General features: G+C 51.8%; 10 protein-coding genes across 10 annotated transcripts; 7 read left to right on the top strand and 3 right to left on the bottom strand.

The window, feature by feature from the left end:
• Positions 1–475: 475 nt before the first annotated feature.
• On the top strand, positions 476–1,453 carry MIND_00173900 (C6 finger domain; the record flags this gene model as incomplete). Its single annotated transcript, XM_037358659.1, has 4 exons — positions 476–572; positions 624–760; positions 821–1,307; positions 1,365–1,453. The coding sequence occupies 4 exons, from the start codon at positions 476–478 to the stop codon at positions 1,451–1,453; spliced, it is 810 nt and encodes a 269-aa protein (XP_037226569.1).
• Positions 1,454–2,079: 626 nt separating this feature from the next.
• Positions 2,080–3,316, top strand: MIND_00173800 (uncharacterized protein; the record flags this gene model as incomplete). Its single annotated transcript, XM_037358658.1, has 3 exons — positions 2,080–2,328; positions 2,371–2,783; positions 2,833–3,316. The coding sequence occupies 3 exons, from the start codon at positions 2,080–2,082 to the stop codon at positions 3,314–3,316; spliced, it is 1,146 nt and encodes a 381-aa protein (XP_037226568.1).
• A 664-nt stretch (positions 3,317–3,980) lies between these two features.
• Positions 3,981–5,243, top strand: MIND_00173700 (uncharacterized protein; the record flags this gene model as incomplete). The annotated part of the gene is made up of 1 exon (XM_037358657.1): positions 3,981–5,243. The coding sequence occupies one exon, from the start codon at positions 3,981–3,983 to the stop codon at positions 5,241–5,243; it is 1,263 nt and encodes a 420-aa protein (XP_037226567.1).
• A 1,029-nt stretch (positions 5,244–6,272) lies between these two features.
• Positions 6,273–7,131, bottom strand: MIND_00173600 (uncharacterized protein; the record flags this gene model as incomplete). Its single annotated transcript, XM_037358656.1, has 4 exons — positions 6,866–7,131; positions 6,648–6,813; positions 6,378–6,593; positions 6,273–6,332 (listed from the first exon to the last, which is right to left on the bottom strand). The coding sequence occupies exons 1-4, from the start codon at positions 7,096–7,098 to the stop codon at positions 6,273–6,275; spliced, it is 675 nt and encodes a 224-aa protein (XP_037226566.1). The 5' UTR covers positions 7,099–7,131.
• A 562-nt stretch (positions 7,132–7,693) lies between these two features.
• On the top strand, positions 7,694–8,581 carry MIND_00173500 (uncharacterized protein; the record flags this gene model as incomplete). Its single annotated transcript, XM_037358655.1, has 4 exons — positions 7,694–7,913; positions 7,973–8,021; positions 8,075–8,403; positions 8,454–8,581. The coding sequence occupies 4 exons, from the start codon at positions 7,694–7,696 to the stop codon at positions 8,579–8,581; spliced, it is 726 nt and encodes a 241-aa protein (XP_037226565.1).
• A 14-nt stretch (positions 8,582–8,595) lies between these two features.
• Positions 8,596–10,296, bottom strand: MIND_00173400 (FMN-linked oxidoreductase; the record flags this gene model as incomplete). Its single annotated transcript, XM_037358654.1, has 4 exons — positions 8,596–9,314; positions 9,369–9,617; positions 9,666–10,182; positions 10,228–10,296. The coding sequence occupies 4 exons, from the start codon at positions 10,294–10,296 to the stop codon at positions 8,596–8,598; spliced, it is 1,554 nt and encodes a 517-aa protein (XP_037226564.1).
• A 1,578-nt stretch (positions 10,297–11,874) lies between these two features.
• On the top strand, positions 11,875–14,163 carry MIND_00173300 (RING-type domain-containing protein; the record flags this gene model as incomplete). Its single annotated transcript, XM_037358653.1, has 4 exons — positions 11,875–12,303; positions 12,352–12,806; positions 12,856–13,573; positions 13,624–14,163. 4 exons carry the CDS (start codon positions 11,875–11,877, stop codon positions 14,161–14,163), a joined length of 2,142 nt encoding a protein of 713 aa, XP_037226563.1.
• Positions 14,164–16,158: 1,995 nt separating this feature from the next.
• Positions 16,159–17,221, bottom strand: MIND_00173200 (uncharacterized protein; the record flags this gene model as incomplete). Its single annotated transcript, XM_037358652.1, has 7 exons — positions 17,083–17,221; positions 16,909–17,030; positions 16,799–16,857; positions 16,618–16,747; positions 16,416–16,568; positions 16,252–16,368; positions 16,159–16,206 (listed from the first exon to the last, which is right to left on the bottom strand). Exons 1-7 carry the CDS (start codon positions 17,213–17,215, stop codon positions 16,159–16,161), a joined length of 762 nt encoding a protein of 253 aa, XP_037226562.1. The 5' UTR covers positions 17,216–17,221.
• Positions 17,222–17,508: 287 nt separating this feature from the next.
• On the top strand, positions 17,509–19,209 carry MIND_00173100 (uncharacterized protein; the record flags this gene model as incomplete). The annotated part of the gene is made up of 6 exons (XM_037358651.1): positions 17,509–17,869; positions 17,918–17,987; positions 18,038–18,141; positions 18,189–18,429; positions 18,474–19,077; positions 19,129–19,209. 6 exons carry the CDS (start codon positions 17,509–17,511, stop codon positions 19,207–19,209), a joined length of 1,461 nt encoding a protein of 486 aa, XP_037226561.1.
• A 999-nt stretch (positions 19,210–20,208) lies between these two features.
• Positions 20,209–21,455, top strand: MIND_00173000 (Arabinogalactan endo-beta-1,4-galactanase; the record flags this gene model as incomplete). The annotated part of the gene is made up of 5 exons (XM_037358650.1): positions 20,209–20,521; positions 20,572–20,760; positions 20,812–20,994; positions 21,040–21,305; positions 21,354–21,455. 5 exons carry the CDS (start codon positions 20,209–20,211, stop codon positions 21,453–21,455), a joined length of 1,053 nt encoding a protein of 350 aa, XP_037226560.1.
• Positions 21,456–21,458: the final 3 nt, after the last annotated feature.

Genomic DNA, 21,458 nt, shown 5'->3' with positions numbered 1-21,458 from the left:
GACTTGAAGAAATAGCCCAAGGTGAGCGGGATAAACTGCAAGTCATTTGTGGAGTGATCACAGTGTAAGTGGCTCTTTCGTGGGCGCTCGGCGTACCTCGCATTGCTGATTGGCATCGACGTCGTGGATACCCACATCAAAATTTGTTGCCGTGACGTGACGTGTCCTGCACCGCTTTTCCTCTTTCCTCCAATTCTGGCCAACTTCTCGTGTCAGTGCAAGTGGTGAGGATGCCGATCCTCTTCAGACTCGCCTGAAAGCTCAGAAATTTGGATCAGATATCTATTATGTGCTGTCCTAAAGCTGCCCAAAGCAGTGTGGCTATTCGTATGCTCTCATAGAGACCCGCGCCAGAACTGCTTCGCGCTGCATCGAAGGAGGACGTGTCAATAACCCTCGATATACTTCGTGGAGGCTTGTCTCCAGGCGTGGAATAGATTCATTTGGGGCCGATGCACGGCAATGCTCCCTACGAATGAGCATCGATATTACGCATATCGGTTCTGCTCTCAAGCGCTGTCCTTCATGTTATCGTCCGCAAATCTCGCCTGACGTGTCCCATCATGAAACGCGTACGCTTTCGATGCAGTGAACCTCGAAGGCGTACTGAAGTTGATATAAAGGCCGCGATGAAGTCTTAATCGAAACCGTCCCCAGCATGTCTTCGACTTCTTCCGCTTCCGCAACCACATCAAAGCTCTTCCAAAAGCGAAGACGCGCCTACATCGCTTGCTCCAACTGTAGAAAGCGCAAGGTGAAGGTAATGCTACCTCATAACTCCTCGCCCGTCGTACATTTCTCTAACCACAATTATTCTCAGTGCATCACTGTCTCAGATGCCGACTATCGCCCATGCACGCGCTGTTCACAAAAGGGTCTGCTATGCGAGTATATCGCGGTGACCGATGACCCTGACTCGCTCTCTCTCAATCCCGATACACCACCTGAGGCTTCCCATGGAGTTGATGAGTGGCCCCAACCCATCACACCTCCATCTGCTGGTCTTAACGGCTTTCTGCCTCCTCACTCTGCTCCCGCTCGAGGAGGTCGCGGAGCATCATCTCACCCTCACACGCCTCCGACTTCTCAGCAAAGCCTCTACCGTCCGCAAACATGGCCAGCAACAGTAGCTCCTCCATCGGGCTATTCCTCTCGAATCACGCAACCTCGGCCATACCCTCCAGCATCCGGCATGGTAATGGGTGCATATGAGGCCTCGATGAACCCGTATAATGAGCTTCCCAACTATACCCCCGGTTATGCCGGTGGATTGCAATCCGGACTCCCTACTGATGCCTGGCAGCAGCGTCCGTAAGTCGTACTCTCTGCTATAGCGAACAACTTGGCTGACAAATATATTCCAGCGCGGTTTGCATCTGTCCTCCTGGCACACCTTGCTATTGTGGTGCTAATTTTGGACGATGAAAACTACGCACAGAATCGAGCCCGATGAGCGCCCTGGTGAGTCAGGGCGACCGATGGTGTCCCATAAGCTTTTCTATTGCAACTTCAAAACCTGTGCGTCTCGGTTTCTGGTAACTTTCGTAGACTTTCCTCGCTTTCATTTCGTATACTTACTAGTAATTGATCGGAGTTGGACAATTAAATACTTGGATTGTACTCTGTTACGTGCCTATACGCTCCGATGAAGCAAAATCAGTTCTCGTGCACTAGTAGCAACTTCATGCTGTGCCCGCAAATCTCAGGCTTTGGCATGGGATCCGCGTTCGCAGCAGCAGTGAGTCAGGCTCTTCTATAGTTCCTCTATGCGGCCAAAGATACTGTACAGCCAAAGGCATCAAGGAAGAGCATCGAGATGCCGTTCGGAGATCGTGAAAAGTACTTTTCCGCATGTGACCGCGTAAGTCAGGTGATGATATGAGTTTGTTGATTGTTGATGTGACCCTCAGGCTCATCCGATTCCCGAACCTCCCTAAAACCTTCCCGAATCGCAGAACGGGGGATCTCATGCCGCCAAACGGACTAAACCTGGTCGCGATACATGCTTACCCGACATTACTTGCCATCACATAGGTCACCTGTTTACGATCGCCGAGCTGCTTCTTCGCGCGAGCGGCCATGATGTTGGATAAGAGAACGCTCGTATTGCTGTCGCTCACGCTATCTCAGCGGAGTACTCTAGCTCGAGCCCAAGACTTTGCTCCAGGGGTTCTAGCTACCGGCACGCAGGGAGTAACGAACCCTCCGGTTCCAACTCTCCCGACAACAATTGACCAAACATCGATGGCAAGGCTATTGAGTATCAACTCCATTGACGATTTCTGCATATTTGCGCCTCCTTCTTTCGACACAATTCCAAATACAGAGGTGCGCCAACGCTGCCCCCACGTGTTTTCTCATTGGCTATAGACTGTCGAAGTTGCTTGGTGTACTCAGCCCAGAAACAATGCTCGCGTTATCCCAGATGGCACCCTTTCTGGCGTGAGCTTCCTCCACACGCCGTTCTACATCCAAGTTTTCGGCTTTGGGAATTTGACCAACCTGAATATCGCCCCCAACGACGCTGGCGGGGAACTTGACCCTCACGGGGCCTTCGGTACCGGGAATCCGGTCGGCGGCAACGTTAGCACTACCATCATAGATGGCTTTGACCGCCCTCTGGCCGAGTGGATGCTGTTCATCGACTGGCAATATTTCTGCCTCCGTATTTGCACGAATGCAAATACAACGTACGACCCCGCACATATGTGCTGGCACGAGTTGGACGAGATGGGCTGCGAATTCGTCATGCCTGGACAGTATAACTTTCAAGGTGGAGTCTTGTGAGACCTTTTCTTCGTCGATTATGATACTTTGCTCAATTCGACATAGCGAGACATGTGATGCTGATGCGGCCTACCCGCCTGGCTGGTATCCGCAAGTCGTCAACGGGCAAACGACGTTCTCGACATTCGCGCAGTATTTTACGGGGGTTTACACCGGTGCCGATGGGCAACCCACTGGCTACACAGTCGGCGACACAGTCACTCCCACTGCTCCTGCGACTATCCCTCAGTCTTCAAATTGCGTCACGCAGGCGACCATTGCCAACGGGATTCCTCTTATCTCGCTGACGCCCGGCGCTAAAGGGACCGCTCCTCCACCCGGATTTTCTTCAGTCACTGCCACCTTTGTCGCAAACACTCTTCCGATGCCCACAAGCTCTGTTAATGTTCCAGTAAAAGCTCTCGGCTCGTCATCGATCTCATCTCCTTCAAGTCCGACAACAAACAGCAATAGCGCAGTGATAACCATACCTTCAGGTATTTACGTCGTTGCGTTCATAGCTGGCGCTGCGTTCTTTGTGCTCGGATGACTCTTGAAGCTGTCGGGCTCAAGATTCACTACGAAATGACTCTAGAAACATTGTTGTAACTTGTACAAACCTCTAATACTGAAACCTTATCGGCCAGATGTTATGACTCGGAGTAAGCCGTTGACTTCGTTCTACCAATGCATTTATAATTAGTACTCCACGACTGCTTAGTGTGAATTCGGAGCCATTGACGCCTTGTTGTGAAGGCATCAAAGGAGGAATTGTCACGTGCTCAACAATTTCTCTTGTTGTTACCCCCTTGATGCAAAGCTCCAAGACGTTGTAACCTCCAGCAATATTCCTCATTCCAGCCAAAGGCCTCTCCTTTGTGGCTGTAAGTGTACTATCGACTCAATGCATCACGCTCATTTTTGAAAGCATGCGCCGAAGCGCCCTTTTCTTTGACATACACGAGGCTGCCCTGCGACTCTGCGCCGTCGGTGCTTCGTTTCTTCGAGCTAGAATCGAGTCACCAGAACACGTCCACGCCTGTTCTCACCCTCACAACGCCTTATCGACACGTGTTCATGAAACTGCGCTGACGAAATAGCGCTAGCTCCCAACGCCTCGTTGAAGCCATCCGTCTCGAAGTGGAGCATGGTATAAGACCCTTGGGCACCCTGACGAGTCCTCCCACCCACCCCCATCACCATCGCTATCCAGCATGAGCAGCACCCCTTCGCAGATCCCGGTTCCGAAAAAATCACTTCGGTCGCGAATGGGCGGCGTAATACGGCGCACATCGTCTGCGCTTTCCCTGCCAAAGTCGAAATCTGGCTCGACAGACGATAGCAGCAGCAACACCCGCCGCTCGTCAGTAGGCACTATCTCCAAGAACGCTGACGCCAAGCGGTCGTCGTCGTCGTTGATTCGGCGGGGCTCTGAAGCCAAAGAGAGCCAGCCGCAGGATGTTATCAACATCGAGCCAACGACTATTCCCCAGGCGGAGCCCGCGGAAGTCGCCTCTGCTAATAACTCCGTGCCCATTTCCCCCACCACAATGGTCGAGCCGATTGTCGTGCTCCCGCCAGCCAACGGGGACATCCATGACCCAACGAAATCGTCGCCGGTAGTGAAGCGACTTCTCCCCGTCCTCGCCCACTACCAAATGCACCCTTCTCCCATCTCGGAGTCGCCTATCCGCGAGGCAGCCGCCAATGCTGAAGAGGCAGCAGAGAGCAATCCACAAGTCCAGCCGTCACCCTTGGCCAACGTCGTGGCTGCTGATGCCCCGGCTATGGAGGACGAGCCTACACCCGCTGTTTCGGCTCCGCTGGTGTTTGATGACGCCGACATGGGAGTGCTGACGGATGAGCCGCAAGACATGCATGTGGAGGAAGTTATTGTTATTCCGGTCGTCGAGCAGCCAGGGGCTGAATCCGCGCCTGATCCATCTTACTTCGAGTTGGTTCCCCCACCCGCTGCTGACACGGTTGCGCTGGAGTCGACGGTCATCGTTGCTGTGCCTATTCCCGATGACACAGTCGAGCCCACTCAAGAGTCGCATTCGCCTCTTCCTAGTCACACATTCGTGGAGCCCACTCAAGACTCGCATTCGCCTCTTCCGGATCACACATTTGTTGAGCTGACCGAAGAGTCCCAGCCGCCGCTTCCCGATGTCCCCGTTGCCGAATCTGTCTTGAACGCGGACAGCAAACCCTCTGACGAGTTGAAGGACAAGGAGACTGTTCCCCCGCCTGCAACTCAATCGACCAGCTCGGCTGTTCACACAGCGCCAGAATCCGTAGCTAATGGGAAGATGCCTGCCAACGCAACGACCTCCAACGCCCCTCCCCCTTCCGTTGCCGAAGAGGTCCAACCTGGTGGTTGGTGGGAGACATGGGCCGCCAGCATCTACAACTGGCTGTGGCTCCTGTGGTCCAATGCCGGCAGCACCAGCCGCTGCGAGCCCCCGAAGTCGACCTGATCAATGTTGCCTATATATCGAGGAGCGGGTCTCTGCCAAAAGCCCGCTACAGTCTTTTCTCAACTAGGCATATTTATTTTATTGTACCGTGTACTCTGCCATGTGAACTTCAGAAGAGCATTGTTTGTACCGTTTGGATCTGAATGTTGGGTTGGTGACCCGGGAGCGGCCGACGCGTGATAACCTACTCATATGTTGTCCATGTGTTGGAGAAGACGAGAATCTGCACTGCACAAGTTCTTTGAGTTCGTAAGTGATAGTTGGTGACCCGGTAGCCGACGCGTGATAACCATATGATAATGTTGTCCATGTGTTGTTTGTGTGTTTGTTTTACTGTCAATCTGGCAAACAGCCGGCAAGTGCGACGCTGTCTTAGTAGGGTACGTGATGCGGTATGCCAAGGAGCGGCCTTATCGCTCCGTGCCCGCTTTGCCGGCGCCGGCGCCGGCGGCTGGTCAGTTCCCTGATGGATAAGTGCCGACAATCAAGATGCATTTTCCAGCCTCATTGTGAGCATGCGCATTTCTCAGCCGTTTGATTGATAAGTTAAGTCCTTACTACTAGTTTATATGCATTTTCCTCCAACTTTTTCCTGTGAAGGCCGGCCATCCAAACTCCGATTCAATCCTACATCAAGACCCCATGTGCGGCAGAACAGCCGCGGACTGATGGAATGACGATACATCATGACCAATTGACCTGGCGGGTCCGTATTTACCAACTGTCTCTTTGTCGGCGTGATAATTTTGCGGGCGGATCCGCGCAGATCTGCGATTGTGAGAACGTTGCGAGAACGTCCACCTTCTCGGTAGATCGCTCAGAACATATTTTTTTCAAGGTATTTTTCATTTTTCATTCCCCCCCACGAGAAAAGGCTTCCACAGCGCCTGTATGTACTAGAGTAAACGAAATAGCGTGGGTGCCCAGCTAGTGCGGGGCGCCCAGGTATTAGCAGAGCGTACGCGGGAGGGCCGGCCGTGTGTGTCCACCATAAACCCTGCAAGAAAGAGAGAGAGCGGGGCTCGCCGCTCAGTAGAGGAAGTACTTGGCGGTGTACTTGACCTGGATGTCGGGCGATCCCGGAGTGCACTGGAAGGTGATGAGCGAAGGTGGGATATAATAATCAAGCCTTACAGAGGATGGGGGCTGGCCACCGGCGGTGTCGACGCGGAAGACCTTCGAGGCAAGGTCGCCCTGAACGCTGTTAAGCACGAGCCAGTCGACGTTGGTCGCAGGGTCGGCGGGTGCAGGGATGTTGGCAAGCTTGGCGGCCACAACGAATTGGCCGGACTTGAAGTCCCACTTGGGCGAGATGCCCGTGCCCGAGGGGGAGGGGACGAAGTAGTGGTGCTAGAGAAACCGTTCAGTATGTCGCTTGGACAGGAAAAACGAAACCAGGCTCACGCCGAGTTGGATAGGGGCACCGATCTTGTCACCGAGCGTCGCGGCAGCAACGCTGGCGGGTGCAGCCTTCCACATCTTCAGGGCCATGCTGTCGACGTTCTTGAAGAGCGCAGGGGTCTTGGCAAGGCATGAAATGTCGAAGATCGACGCGACAGCGCCAATTGAGCTAGGGTGAACGGGTTAATGAAGAGAAGCGATGTCGTGATGAAGGGGCATACGTGTACTTGGAGGTCGCAGCCGAGCAGGTGTAGTTTTGGATACCAACACCGATGGTCACGAATTTAGGTGCCTCAGCCGGGGCAACGAGGGCGGTTTGGCCAGCAGGTAAGTCCATTTTGGCAGCCGAAGTGTCGCATTGAGCGAGCTTGGGCAAGGCGGGGAAAGGCGGTGGAGCCGCAGAAGCGAAGATCGCGACAGAAGAAAGAGCGGTGAGCAGGTTGAAGGCCAACATGTTTGTGGAAAGTGGTATGTAAGAAAGAATGTGAGTTGGGGGAGAGGAGAAAGAAGCGTTTGGTGAGGATGTCGCTTTTCTCTGGCGCTTTATACTCCGGAGTTAGTCAGCTAGCGATTTGAAGGGTTGACCAGAGAGACCGATTCGCGTTTCATCGTTCAAAAACACCTGCAGCTAGGCACAAACTCTTGTGACAAACGACTGAATGGTTTTACAGCAAGCGATGTTACTTAGTTGCTGGTTTGTTCCGTTATTCGGGCTCTCACGGTCCTGGATTTAATGGCAGGCGGAGGCATGGCAGCAACATGGCGGAGCATGGCGGAGGCAAGGAAGGATAATCGAATTTTCAAATGCGTGACTAACGTGACAAGACGTCGATCACCGCCAATCACTAACCCTCACCTATTATTTTTCTCTCTCTGAACGCCAGAACGTAGCGACGTGTCTCTCCTGTTTATTCTATTCTAGTTTTGCTGTTACACAGCCAACGGTCCCTCTCGAAGGGACTCCTAGCAATTGCAATGCTAGGGGTAAAATGGAGACTTGCAGATAAAAGTACCAGGATTCAACTATCTCTGTCCCACCACAGTGACCCATGAAGACCGGCTTCCTCTCTCTTGTTCTCTTTTTCTCGCCGCTCGTTCTTTCTTCGCCGACCGGTCTGGCAGTAGGAACCTCAGAATCTCCATCGTCGACAGTCTTGCGTTCCATCCAATTGGACGCAAGCCGTGCTGTTGATAGGTCAGCTGCTGGACAGAGGGGTGCAGTCGCCCAACAGCACGACATCACTCGTTTGCGATCTCAATGGGAAGCAGGTGAGGCCAATCTCCATGCTGATCTGCAACGTTCCACGATCTGAACCTTATCGGCCTAGTGCTAAACTCTCAAGTCCGGCTAACAACTCCGCTCACAAGCCCAACCCTGTGTGTCCCTAGCTTTCCATCCATTATGCCTATTGACGTGCGGTCGTCCGTAGAGGAATCATCTCCGTTCATCTCAAGACCAACGACCGCCCCTTCGTTGGGTTTCTTGCGGAAAACGGGCTGGTCCCTCTCCAAAATGCGGCACCGATATACTCCATCGACTCCCCCACTGCCCCTTTGATCCAGATCGACGTCTTTCCCTCTGCTAATATTTCACTCGCGATCGCAGTTGGCCCCTTTGGTGAAACCCTTGCCCCCACAAAACATAACTTCCACTTTTCGCGATATGTCCAGAACGCTGGCCAGACGCGCGTCCTCACTCACTTCTCTTTGAGCCCCGATTCACGCGAAATCACCCCTAAGTGGGTCAATCCAGACGGAGGTTCGCAATCTACCTTCTCCTATTCCAAATCAATATCCTGATGACCCTAGTTTCGCCCCAGGTTTCCATCGTCCACGCATTTAACCGAATCTTCTACACGGGGGATGTCTCCGCTTTCGAACGAGTGCTCGGAAAAACGGCCAACATCGTCACTTTGAACTGGATCGAATTACGGTGATTTCTCTTAACTCATCAGCATCCCCCCACGTTCGTTCCATCTTGTAAGCTAGTCTCGTAGTGAATGTATATTGTCTCTAGAACGCCTTGTATGGGGAACACATGCAAGTCTTGGCCGTGAAAAACGGGCGATTTGCGCCGGAGGATCGTGAAAAGAGTTTCTGCTTCCGAATAGTGAATGAAAAAATTGATACCAAATGCAAAGCCGAGTGCAAACACGACATAGACGACTATCAACAAGCGCCGAAGGACAAGCTGCACATTAAGAAGCGCATTAAACTCCGGTTTAAACCAAAGCCACATCCATACTAAACCACCCAATGCTCCTAGGTCTCCGGTAGACCTTTCTCCTTCAGCGAGGCGTCGAAGCATGACAGTATACCATGCCATGATGGTACCAGCACCGATAAGCCTGATTTGCGGGAGACGATCAAACAACTTGACGCGGAAATTCGGTTGGTGGATAAACGGCTCCTCCGATTGGCCATTCCAGTTCAGGACGCGTTGAGGAAGGTCTGGGAAAATAACTGAGGCACGACCAAGCCCGAGAAGATCTGCGTGTCCAGAAGACAGGGCAGTCGAAAGGTGGGCTGGAGTCGAGAGACCACCAGTGAGGAGGATAAGAGGACGAGAGGGAGAAGGGATGGATTCCATTGATTGGGCGGCTCGATGAGAGAAGTGGGCAAAGCGCGCTTGTCGATGATCGGGAGACGCTTCACTCTCGGTCAGAAAGTCTTGGTGAAAAAAAAAAATTGAGCAACAGGTTGGGCCGAATAGAGTTCGCATACCAGGTTTCTCATAGTCTCCTCCGCTAATTTCAATAAAGTCGACTAAACTCCAGGATGCTATGATCTGCACGTATTGCAAAGCATCTGCCGTGGTCTCGTCCGCCGAGTTAAGTTTGACGCCCAATACAAACTTGGAAGGCACAACGAGACGGATGTCGTGAATAATACGAGACAGAAAAAGGAGTCCGTGTGCAGAGTACTCGTCTGTACGTTTGTTGGCTTTGGGAGACATGAATTGAGCAAGCAAGTCTGTTTGAGATTAGATCTAACGAAAAGGCGGCGGAGAAAAATGCTCACATCCATGAGCAGCATGCAGCTCGATACCGTCAAATCCCGCCTCTACCGCCACTCTCGCCCCATGAACAAATGCGGAAACGACTTGGTCGATAGCTTCAATGGACATGCTCTTTGGGGTTTGGAACATCAGGGAATGGAAAATTGAGGAAGCAGCACCCGTCACCGACTGTCCGACACGAATGCGACTGGGGCCCAGCGGGGCAGTAAAAGGAAGACGTCCTCCTAGTATATTCGGTGACTGGCGTCCAGCGTGGCTCAGCTGCATGATCGCTAGAGGCTGATGTTCTCGCTGGCCGTGAATTGCGTTTGCTAACGCCCTAAATGGCTCAAGTTTGTCATCGGAGAGGTCGGAGGGGAGAACGATGTCCCTAGCAAGAGATAGGTGTGTCTGCGAGACCTGGACATTTCCAGTAATGATCATGCCCCAGTCATGAGCTGACCACGTCGCGTAGAGCGCGAAATGTAGTCCATTTGGAGGGCCCCCATAAAAGGTAGCAAGGTGTTCATAAAGCGCAGCCTGTATAGAGTAAGATGAATATAGTGGCTGGTGGTGTTTACCGACCTTTACTAGTCGATTTCGCAGTTGCCGACCACAAGGCAGTTGAGCGGGAGAGAAAATGGTAGGAGTCATGTGCCATAACAAACAAGAGCCAACAATGCAACGCTATCAGCCAGGAAAGGCAATATTTTGTGCTTCTCTCAACTCAGTTTCCCGTTGTCCCAGGTAAGTTGTCCCTCCTCCCCCTATATAAAAGTGTTTTAATCAAATCATGCCGCAAAGATATTTTCCGTCGTGAACAACTTCAAGGACAGTACTGTCATGATTGTCCGACCCAGTGCAAGCTAGTCTCACTCGCAATCCTTTCTTCTGACCAGTAGTTCGCGAGAGAGAAGAAAGAATTTGTGCACCGGCACTCATTCATCGGCAAGGATCAGCGGGCATCACTGTCGATCATAAGCGCCGAGACGGAAGGAGCATTTGAGTGTTCCGCTTACCATGACATTCTTGCATCTTGCCTTTCTGCCTTAGTCCATGTTCAACGAACTTGAGCACCCGATATCTTTCCATGGACTATGAACAATCCACACACACTGCAGTGAGTCCGTGACGCACAACATACGCCAACAATTGTCTGTCTTGTATGTTAGCAGTTTCGTTCGGCTTTCTCGGCGGTTCAAGGATCAGAAACGTGTCGTGACTGTGCCTGACTCAGGTCCTCCGTTATATACTAGGACAATATTGATCCGTTGCTCCCTCCACTCTTTTCTTCAATGTCTAACGAGGCATACGACCTGCTCATCGTTACCGATGCCACAGCAAGCATGGGCGGTTGTGAGTAGAACCACAGGTGCACATGGTTCGTGAGCTAATCAAGCACAACAGATCTTGATGCGCTTAGAACTTCCATCCCTGAAATCCTAGCACTTGCAAAACTTTCTGGCGCATTCTCACGCCTCGGTCTATTGGCGTACAAAGACTATTGCGACCCAGAGAACGAGATTGCTGCATGGTCTGGCTGGGATTCTCCGACCCTGACCACCTTCGTCCATGACCTCCAACCATCTGGCGGTGGCGACTTTCCCGAAGCCGCCAAGACTGCGCTCATCCGAGCCATGCAAGCAACGGATAAAAACTCCAAAACTCTCATGCTGTGGTATGCGGACGCGCCTCCGCATCACGCTTCATTCCAAAGCGTCGAAAACGACGAAAAGGAGAAGAAGGCTTTCCCCGAGCATGCGACTGATTGGGTGAAACTTTGTCAGATTGCGCGTCGTCGAAACTGTACCGTCTTTTGCTTCGTCCCTCGGACAATGGAGTCGAATTCCGCGTCTTTCTACACCCTACTATCGACTCTTACGGGGGGTATTTGTGTGGGTTCAAAGGGTGGAGAGAACGACAGTGCCATTCTATCCCGTTTGACATTGGCCGTGATAATGCAATGGATGGGTCGTGGAACAACAACAATCGAAAAGGTTTTACAAGCTTCCGAGGCGGTCTACGTGCGCTATGAGCAGTCGCCGCTTGAGACAAATGTCAAACTTTCGGACGAGGACAAAGGCTCGCATGGCTATCTTCCTCCCCCACATAAAGCCCCCCGCCGGTTCATGCACCCCTCTCCGCGCAATCCTCAAATCTACAATGGAACCCAATCATATTCCTGTGCGCGACCAGTCTACCATCGGGACATCTGATCCCAGTAAACGATTCATGGAACCTGAAGAGTCGGAGTTCAGGGACCTCGTTTACGACTCCTTGGCCAACATCATCCAAACCAACGTCGCCGCATTGACTTATAACGCTCTCTTCGGTCAACTCTGGCGAGCAGTATGCAAGTATACCGGTGACCCTGCTCGCAAAGCAGAGCTCGTGAATGCTTTTAGTGTTGCAGTCGGTAAAATTCGTGGCGCAGATCAAAAAGCGGCGTTGAGGCAATGGCTTGAGGAGAGCTTCGATATGACGGAGGAGATCGAGGGTATCATCAAACGACACTACGACGAGATGGGGTCCCAGCTGGAGCTCGTCTATCTGGATTTAGACGCTGATATTCAGCTCACCCGGACCGAGCTCCTTGAGGTTTCACGCAGTTGCTATTCAGGCGTTATAAAGAGGATTGCTCGAGTGTTTACTCATCTGAAAGTGCGTCCATCGTCTCTCTCTGATGCTATTCCATGTTGACTTCGGTAGCTTGTCGAACCAGGGGTCACACTCGCGCCGCGTCAACGTTCATTGCCATTGAGCCTCCCCGCGAACGATTTCTTCCGCCTCCTCCCACACCTCATTGTCCCAGGAACCATGTATTCTTCACGTGCATCCGCATTAACAGCTGTGGTAGCACTCACAACTGGCGTTCCCTTCCTCCAGACCATCGCTTCGACATTTCTCTCGACATCGTTCAAAGGCAAATGGATCAATCTCAACATCCCAGAGAACATCAGCTTCGATTGTGCTCAGTTCCTCTTGACCTCTCCTGAGGGTGTAGTTTTGACCGCTCAAGAGCGCAAGTTGTACGAAGCAATGCGACGATATAGACTGCTGGAGCTCAACCTTGACGCTCCGATTGAAGCGAAAGTACCATGGACCCCGCAAAAGTCTCGCGGACCTGGCGGTGTCAAGGTACAATGCAGTCGGTGTCAAGTGCGGTATGTCCTCCATGAACTCCCTGATGACAATGTCATTGACCTGCTCAAGGCGGAGCGTAACGATTATGAGCCATCTCCCTGGCGGACTGTGTGGCTTTTGTGTCGGAACCACGTTGTCTGGCAAGAGGATTGCAGAACTTTACCCCCAAATCGACGACCCCGAAAGTTGCTGGGTCCAGTGCTCAGCCAAAATATGTCGGGCCCAATACGTTGTCGAGCGAGTTGATTCTCTTCAACGAAGCCCTCGCTGTTACTACTGTCGTAACAACACCCCCTGCCCCGCACTAGAGTGCTCTATTTGCACCAACCGCATCATTGTCCCGAATCTATACCGCTCCGCCTCAGACAAGCAAAAGTATACTTGTCCAGGCTGCCTCGACGCCGACTGGTCCAATAAAACCGTGGTTTCGACAGAAACTACCGTCCGAGCATTGAACCAAGAGAACAAAGTTCAGTGGCTTGGGTTTACCGCGGCCGACAACGAACGTGTATTCCTTGGCAAATCAGCCTTCAAGTTGATGCAGGCATTTGACCAGAGCGTGTTTGGGAAGCCCATAACTGGCTCAAGCCAGTTGACTCTAGCCGGCAAACAAGTGCAGAATGTGGCGTCGATTTTATGGCAAGTCGAGGAGCGGGTGGGCAGGGGAGAAGTCGTGTTGGCCTACTGTGCTCTGTGTTTCGAGGAAAAAGCCAAGAGCAAGCTCATGCCAGCTTGTGGACGGTCTGGTTGCGCTCAACTTGTCGATGAGGCATGTCTTCGTGAATGGGTGAGTTTCGCATAGAATGTTGACGCTTATGACTGACCTTCCCCTCCCAGTATGGCGGCAATCGCCCAGGAAAACTGCTCAACATGGCCCAGTTTACATGCCCCTTCTGTCGCCGCAAGCCAACGCTGAAGACTATGATGCGCTACAACGCCCCAGCAGCGAGTCTGGGCAGTCTTGCCCGTGCAATGGATGATCGTCGGTTCTTGTACGCCTGGTGTCTTGACTGTGGTCATGCACAAGTCGCCTATGAGCGAGTGTGTTGTACGGAGGAGACACTTCCGCCTATCGAGAACTTCCGCTGTGAAGATTGCCAGCCTCCACCCGCCGAGACTGCCGCCCCCCGTGAACGACGAGTACGACCGCGCGAACAGCAAACGAGCACCAAATATCTGCGAAAGCTAATGGAGGGGAAACGGGCCTGTCCAAACTCCAGTTGCGGCTTGCTGATCGAGAAAGTGGATGGATGCAACCACATGCGTTGTGTTTGTGGGACCCACTTTTGCTGGGAGTGCGGGAAGGCGGTGGGTGAGGGGAGAATATATTCGCATATGAGCACTGAGCATAACTCGTGGTGGGAGGAGATTGAGTAGGGTAGACAACAACTCCCCAAAAGCTGATCGTATGACGACTAGTTTCCTCAGATTCTATACCCTTGTTATTTTAGTTGCCTACTCTGGGTAGAGGAGCCAACTTCTTTTGAGGGAGCTGGATTTGAGCCTCTTGGAGTAAAATGGAGTTGCGAGAATGTGAGTAGTCCCTACTTAGATACGCCCCGCCTCTTTCAGAATTTCGCGGACTTTCTCGACCGGCAAAGCGCGCCATCGTCTGCCCGTATATCCCTCCGTCTCCTCAGCCGCAAATAGGGCATTGAGGATGGCTTCTTCGGTCGCATCTGCAGCCGCTCGGAAGATAGCATCCAGGGTTTCGCTGTTGACCGCTTCGACGGACTGAACAACCGATTAATACTCGTCATTTTCTCAGTCATAAACACTCGCATAGACTGAAACCGGTTCGATCTTCGTTTCGTGCAGGGGCGGGATTGGCGGCGTGAGCGGTCGCGCAGTCGAGAAGCATAAGAAGATGTCTGACTGAGAGGTCAGTAAATTTGGAAAAGGTGTGTCGATTTCCCTGCCTCCACTGAAAAACATCGTGCCCCCTCCACCTCTGGAGATACCGACTCCAGCACGACGGGCAACAGCGCTGCATTGATGAGGCAGCAGAGGCGCATCCGTGGCGATTATGACGATGATACTGACCAACACGTTATCACAACTGAATCTGAAGTGGCACAAACCTGCCCTCTCCATCTTGTGGCTGCTTGATTTTTCTCCCCTCGTCGTGTTTGGGGAACCATGGGTCCATGTAGCCTTCTTTCGCAAGCACTTTCCCGACATGGACTCCGTCGATGGTCAGGTCAGAGGGAGAGCCATGGTTAGCCTGAATCAGGACGCCAACCGTATAATTTCTGCCTTGTCGAGCAGGAACCAGGCGGGAAGATGTACCGGTCCCGCCTTTCATCCCGAACGACACCATGGATGCACCACCACTGGAGACAAGTCAGATGATGCTAAACCAACAAGTCGCAACGCACCCAACATTGCCTTCACGCAATCTACCACTGGTCAGATCTGCAAACGCTTTCTCTACTTCTTCAGACCCGACTTGATTGGGCGCAAGTGGATGCGTCATTCTATCGAACGTTTCCGCCACGATAGGGAGACTAATCATGAGTGGATGATGAACTTGCATAGCTAGAAACACCAAGGTCAATAGACTGCGAGCAGAAAAAGGCTGGAGACATGCCATGGTGGACCGCGCCGACCTGCATTGTTCCCGTAATCGCCAGAGAGTCGGTCAAGAGCCCGCTTTCGGTGATAAAATGCGCGCCAGTCAGTTCGCCAGAGCCCTGAAGCACGCCAACGCCGGCGAAAACGGGAATTGTCGCGATATCCTCGACAGTAACAATGGTGACGCCTGCACGGACAATCTTCTTTCGCTCCTCTTCGTCCGTTCTATGGAGAGAGTGTAGGTATTCGGACGGCCAGGAGGAAGTGGATACTTACGAGGACACATTTCCAAGGAATTTCTCGGAGGTGCCAACCTTGACTCGAACAACGTCGGTGATTGCGTTCAGCGGTCCGGGTTGCAGGTCGTCTCCTATGACAATTCCAATGTCGCGGGCGCGAGGACGATTTGTACTGCTGCCACCCATGAGTGAGATGGAGAGGATTACTCTTCTCTACTGCGGTCTGCGGAGATGCGATGAAAATCACGAGAGCATTGCAACTTGAAGGCGCGGTTTTGGGACCGTTTAAGGTGGACGTTAGCCTGGCGGTAAGGAGAGAGAAGGAAGGTGAAAGTGGCTGCAACAGTGCAAATGGTTGATAATCACCGCCACGGTTGTCGCAACTCCGTTTTACAGTACTCCAAGAGGACTACTTACATTCTCGCTAGTCCCCTATTTCTAGTATATTGACAGCCTCAGTTCCAGGACAACTGGTTTCTTCGTCATGGACTTTGTTGTGAGATGGGTGTAGTGGATACAGTAATTAGAGCAGAAATTAGATACTTTTTGTGTCTATCCTTCACGATTCGACGAACTTGCCGACACTATCTAACCACTCAACATATTCCTGACAAGAATTCAGACGGGCGGAGCGGCGTGGGGAAATTAATACCTCCTGCTCCTTGAACTGAGCATATTCAGCAACGAATTCGGCCAGCGATGAGTCAAGGCCGCGCTCTTGCAAGAAGGCTTCGAAGTTTCCTTGCAGGGTCACATCCAGAGTTTCAAACTATCAAATATTGAGCGTAGGGAATTAGAAACTCTGTTGGAGCTTACTGGAGGGCCAGAATATAACGTCCGGCGCGCAAAATCACTCTCCATGGTCAACTCCGTGCTCATCTTGCTCGACTTGTAGAAGGTGATGTTGGCTGTGTGAAAAGCACCCTCCGCGCAGTACAGATCGACACTGAGGGCCCCAGGAGCGCTCGTCTGTTGCGGATGTCAGATATATCGTGCGTTTCTGTTGTTCGTAGCGCACTTTGGTAATTGAAACGGAGACGCGGAGCTCGATAGGTGGCTCCTCTTCTTCTCCCTGTTCATTAGCTTGGGACTCCATATCATCCTCTTCATAGTCGTGCAGATCGGCAACGGAGAACATGACGCGAATTCTAATCAACCCGAACATTATTGATACCTTTCGTGGTAAGAAAAAAACGCACGTCTCGTTGCCAAATTTCCTTGTCAGGAGTACCTCGTCGTTACCGGGTACGTCGTTAATCTATTTCCAAGCCGTTTATAGTCTGCTCTCAACTGTGTCCGAGCAACGCACCTCCCAAACGCCTTGCTGCTTGAAAGCGGTCAGAAATTCAGGCTGTCCCTCGGTTCCAGTCTCTGAGGTGCTTATTTCATGGTTGAGCTCTTGGTGCAGCTTCTCCAGTAGTTGCTGGGACACTGTGCATGGAAATGAGCCAGGAAAATTATCGCTCAGAAAAAGCGTTCCAACCAGCTGTCGCTTCAAAACGGCGCGCGGAAGATACAAAAGTACGCGCTGCAGTCGGTCTAATAGCAGCTATGGCACGCGCAGAGAGTGGTCGGAGAGTCCTCGAGATGGCGCGCACGGTGGTGGAAGCAAACATAACTTTTTCCTATGTGTGACAGTGACGTGACACCCGGAAGTGTGGATGAACTCCGACCTACATAGTGCCTCATCCAGTCCTTAGACCCGCCCTATCTACTATGACCTCGATTGCTATAAGCACTGCAAGGCCACTCAACTCGGCATTGAATTGCTGTTATCCGAACTCCATTCAACAAAAGCGCCACGGCGGGTTACCAACACATCTACCCGCACATTCCTAAGCAGAGGAGTCGGCGTATAAACCTCGGCTGCGCTGCCATTCAAGCTGTCTACCCTCCGCTCCCCGTTTTCATGAACGGCAGCAAATTATTTTCTCGTTTCTGGCGGGATGGGCCCAGCACCAACTCCAACTCTGGCGATGTCGAATACGAAATGCTCCTCCCTGCTGACAATCAACCGCCACGGCACATTAATCGGGCCAGGTCTAGAGAAATACGGCCTTTGTGGATTTGCCTAACCCTTTGCTTCTTCTTCGCCTCGGGATTCTTTGTTCACGGCTGGTGGTCTGGGGGTGTCAACCAGTCAAACCACCGTTCTAAGGATCCGCCACTTTACGGTCAATATCGACAACGAGAAAGAATGCTTTCACAACACAATTCGTCCCATCTCGACCCAGAAACCAAGTTTCTATGGTTTGCCAATCACGGAGAAGGTAGGTCACCTCCAGTTCGTAGAGCATGACGACTTTAACTATAGACAGATTTTGGTTGGGGAAACTACCTCCAAGAGCTGCTATTTAATGCATATCTGGCTTACGCCTCTCGGAGATCGTACGTGTGGTTGCTGCGTGAATACTTCACGAGACCTAAAATTCATGGAGATTTGTCTTCGATGATTATACCTGGCGTCGAACTGGGCCTGATGTCGTTGAATGGTATGGTCACCGGATTCCGGCAAGGATACCATTAAGCGCCATTATAACTGGTCCGCCGATTCCATGCATGCCATATGTTGCTAAGAGTGTTCCACAGGACCGCTCGTCGGAGGAGAGTCTCCAAATCTCAACGTTCCACCTGCGGTCTCGAGAGAATACTACCTCAGTGTATGCCCCGAAGACCAGCGCGTTATTTTGAACACGCAATCCATTAACGCAGCTCTAGGGGAAACACCGAGCGCCAGCCAGATAGTCCAGCGATGGGTGACGGAGCTGGATAAGATAAACGCAACTTGTGTCGAACTCGACGAGCAAAGCCCTGCACTGTTCAGCTACAAGTCAGTGCAGCTAACCCGATTGCACAAATCTAACCATGCAATAGCGTTACAAACACTGCTCGAATCCTTGACATTCTTCCTCGTCTCTCAAAATCACCTATTCTTTCTGATTTTGGCTGGTCACCACTTATCTTGAGCGAATTTTATACCAACTTGCCGCACTTCGACTCATATACCGAAATGGACACAATATCTACGACCGAGACCTCCACCAAACCACTAAAGGGGCTTCTCGTCATACACATTCGCCGAGGGGATTATGGTTGGTGGTGCAAGGAAGCATGGAAGAACCGACAAGCGTTTACCGGTGTTAACAGCTTACCGGAGCTATTGGACAAATACCCACATCCGCCAAATGGCAGGGGACCTAAAGAGGTTTTCAGAAAACATTGCTATCCGACCATCGAAGAGATTGTCTCCAAAGTTTTACAGGTCGCGAAGGCCAAAAAGGACGTCAAATGGGTCTACATCATGAGCAACGCAAAACGTGCTTGGTTAAGAAAACTTGTTGCTGCGCTTGAGGTCGCATATGAATGGCATATGGTCAGCACAAGTCGCGATTTAGAGCTTTCCTGGGAGGGAAAATACGTTTCTCAAGCTCTGGATATGTATGTGGGTCAGAGGGCTGAGCTGTTCATTGGCAATGGAGTGAGTTTTGACCGCTTATGTCAGCCGTGATAATATTGATGATGGATCTAGTTTTCGAGTCTGACATCCAACACTGTCCTTCTTCGGAGGCAAAATCCTGAGCTCGACCCATCCGACATTCATTTCTGGTAGCTCCGAGCTCATCCATTTCTGATCGGCGTCAACAAAGCGACAATGTCGCTTTGACTTTCCCCACAGACTATAAAAGCAGTCTCCATGGCCCAACCACAACAATCATCTACTATGTCTTCAGCTTCTTGTGTTGAGCAGGCTATCAACACTTCATCCTCCATCGTTTTTTTTCGGCGATTCAAGCGCCAGGTCGTTGGCTTGCATGACTCATTCTTCAAAGACACCACTCTCTACAAACTTTTCGAGGCCGACGCCATTTCTGAACAGGGCAAGCCTACCCCGCCGCTTCGCGAGCCGCCCAAGCCGCTGTTTGATCTAAAGGAATACGCTTCACAATCCACCGATGAAGTATTCCAGGAGCTATTCGATGCCACCGGCGTGAATGCCGAAGCAATGTATGCATTATGGGAAAGTGACATATCGGAAAAGGCGCAGAATGTAGCTATAGAGGAGACGCGAAATGTGGCATACCAGCAGAAGGAGAATCGCAGCCTGGTGCCACCCTCCAACGCCAGATCTCGAACGGGGGCGATGAGGGCAAGTTCCGCCTTGCGTTTTGGCCAGAAAACCCCAAGTAGCTATACTTAAGTAATGCAGCATAATTCGCTTTTCTTTACTTCGCCAAAAACACGGATAAAATTATCGTTCAAATCACACCAATGTCTGGCGGTCCGTTCAACGATGCGTGAGGTCACACACGGCCCGTTTGACTCCGGCCTCCACGAACACAACCCCAGGCAATTGCAACGTGCTGCAATGGCTTCTGCCAGAACGAATTGGCCACAACTCCTCCACCCATGCCGGAATTTATAGCTATTTGTACACCCGGGTATGCGAATGGTCTTTCTTCCAGTTCTTCCAATGTCGGAGAAAATGTCGCGATGACCCATGGCCTTGTGGCCTGATCAGGAGATCTCGTCTCTGTCCCCGACTTTTCCGCTGGTGACGCATCGCGAGAATGTATAAGTAAGAGGGTCCGCTTAACCTACATCAAGCTCAATGTTGCTCAAGTTTTCTCGTCTCGCCGCCGTTCTCATTGCTGGGGCCAATTTGGTCACCGCACTGACCTGGCATTCGGCCGACTTCTCCTCTCTCATCAACCTTGAGAACTCAGGCATCCGGTATAAAGATAACGGCGCAACTACGCCATTAGAGACGATCCTTCACAACCATGGTGTCAACCTTGCGCGGATTCGGATCTGGACAAGCTCGAACAACACATCATATAGTTTGAGCTACGGTCTTGCGTTGGCAAAAAGGGCTCGCGCGGCAGGCATGTCGCTACTGGTTGACCTGCATTATAGCGATACCTGTGGGTTGTTTTTTTCGTCATGCAGTACAGAATTACTCAAAGATTTCAAGGGGCTGACCCCGCACATCAGGCCATTCCTTCTGGCTGGCCGACGACAGTCTCCGGGCTGAACACCCAAATTTACACCTACACACTCAATCTGGTCAACGCGTTCAACAACCAAGGCACTCCTATCTCCCTCATCCAAATCGGCAACGAAATATCAGACGGCTTTCTTTGGCCGGTCGGGAGGCTTTCCAGTGAGTCTCATTCCCCGACCACTATTACTCCCCACTGAAGAGGCAAACAAGCCAATGGATTTTCTCCCGCCTCTCAGATGCTCCATTCAGCAATCAGTGCTGTTCGAACAGCTTCCCCCAGTACCCGCACGGTCATCCATCTCGCCAATGGCTGGGACGCCTCGGCTACCAACTGGTTCTACAACTCTATCTTCATCTCAGGCCAACTATCACTGGCCGATGTCGATATTTTGGGTTAGTGAACTTGGTCAGTGTGGTCAACGACTGAATTCAGCACAGGATTTTCGTTCTACCCCTTCTATGGCACCAGCGCCACCTATTCCAACCTCCAGTCCAATCTCCAGGCACTGGTCAACAAATTCGGCAAGGATGTCATGGTCGTTGAGACCGACTGGCCTGCCTCCTGCTCCTCTTCTGTCGCTCTCAGCCAGAACATCGCTGTCTCCGCAGCTGGCCAACAGTCGTGGGTCCTTGGTATCCGCAACGTTCTTTCCGCAATCAGTGGCGGTCATGGTATCGGAATTTCGTACTGGGAGCCAGCCTGGGTGAGTCGCTCACTTTGCCCATGAAAACCCCCATCTTATGGTTTCGAGATTGGAAATGCCGGTCTGGGCTCATCTTGCGCTGACAACCTCGTTGTCGATGGCTCAGGAAACACGCGCTCATCAGTCGCAATGTTTTCAGCGAGCATGTAATTT

Source organism: Mycena indigotica (genome assembly GCF_014461135.1).
Source record: "Mycena indigotica strain 171206Taipei chromosome Unknown Mind.scaff0001, whole genome shotgun sequence".
In the NCBI taxonomy this organism is placed as follows: domain Eukaryota; kingdom Fungi; phylum Basidiomycota; class Agaricomycetes; order Agaricales; family Mycenaceae; genus Mycena; species Mycena indigotica.
Note: the sequence above shows the minus strand (reverse complement) of the source record. Positions and strands in the feature narration are given on the sequence as shown.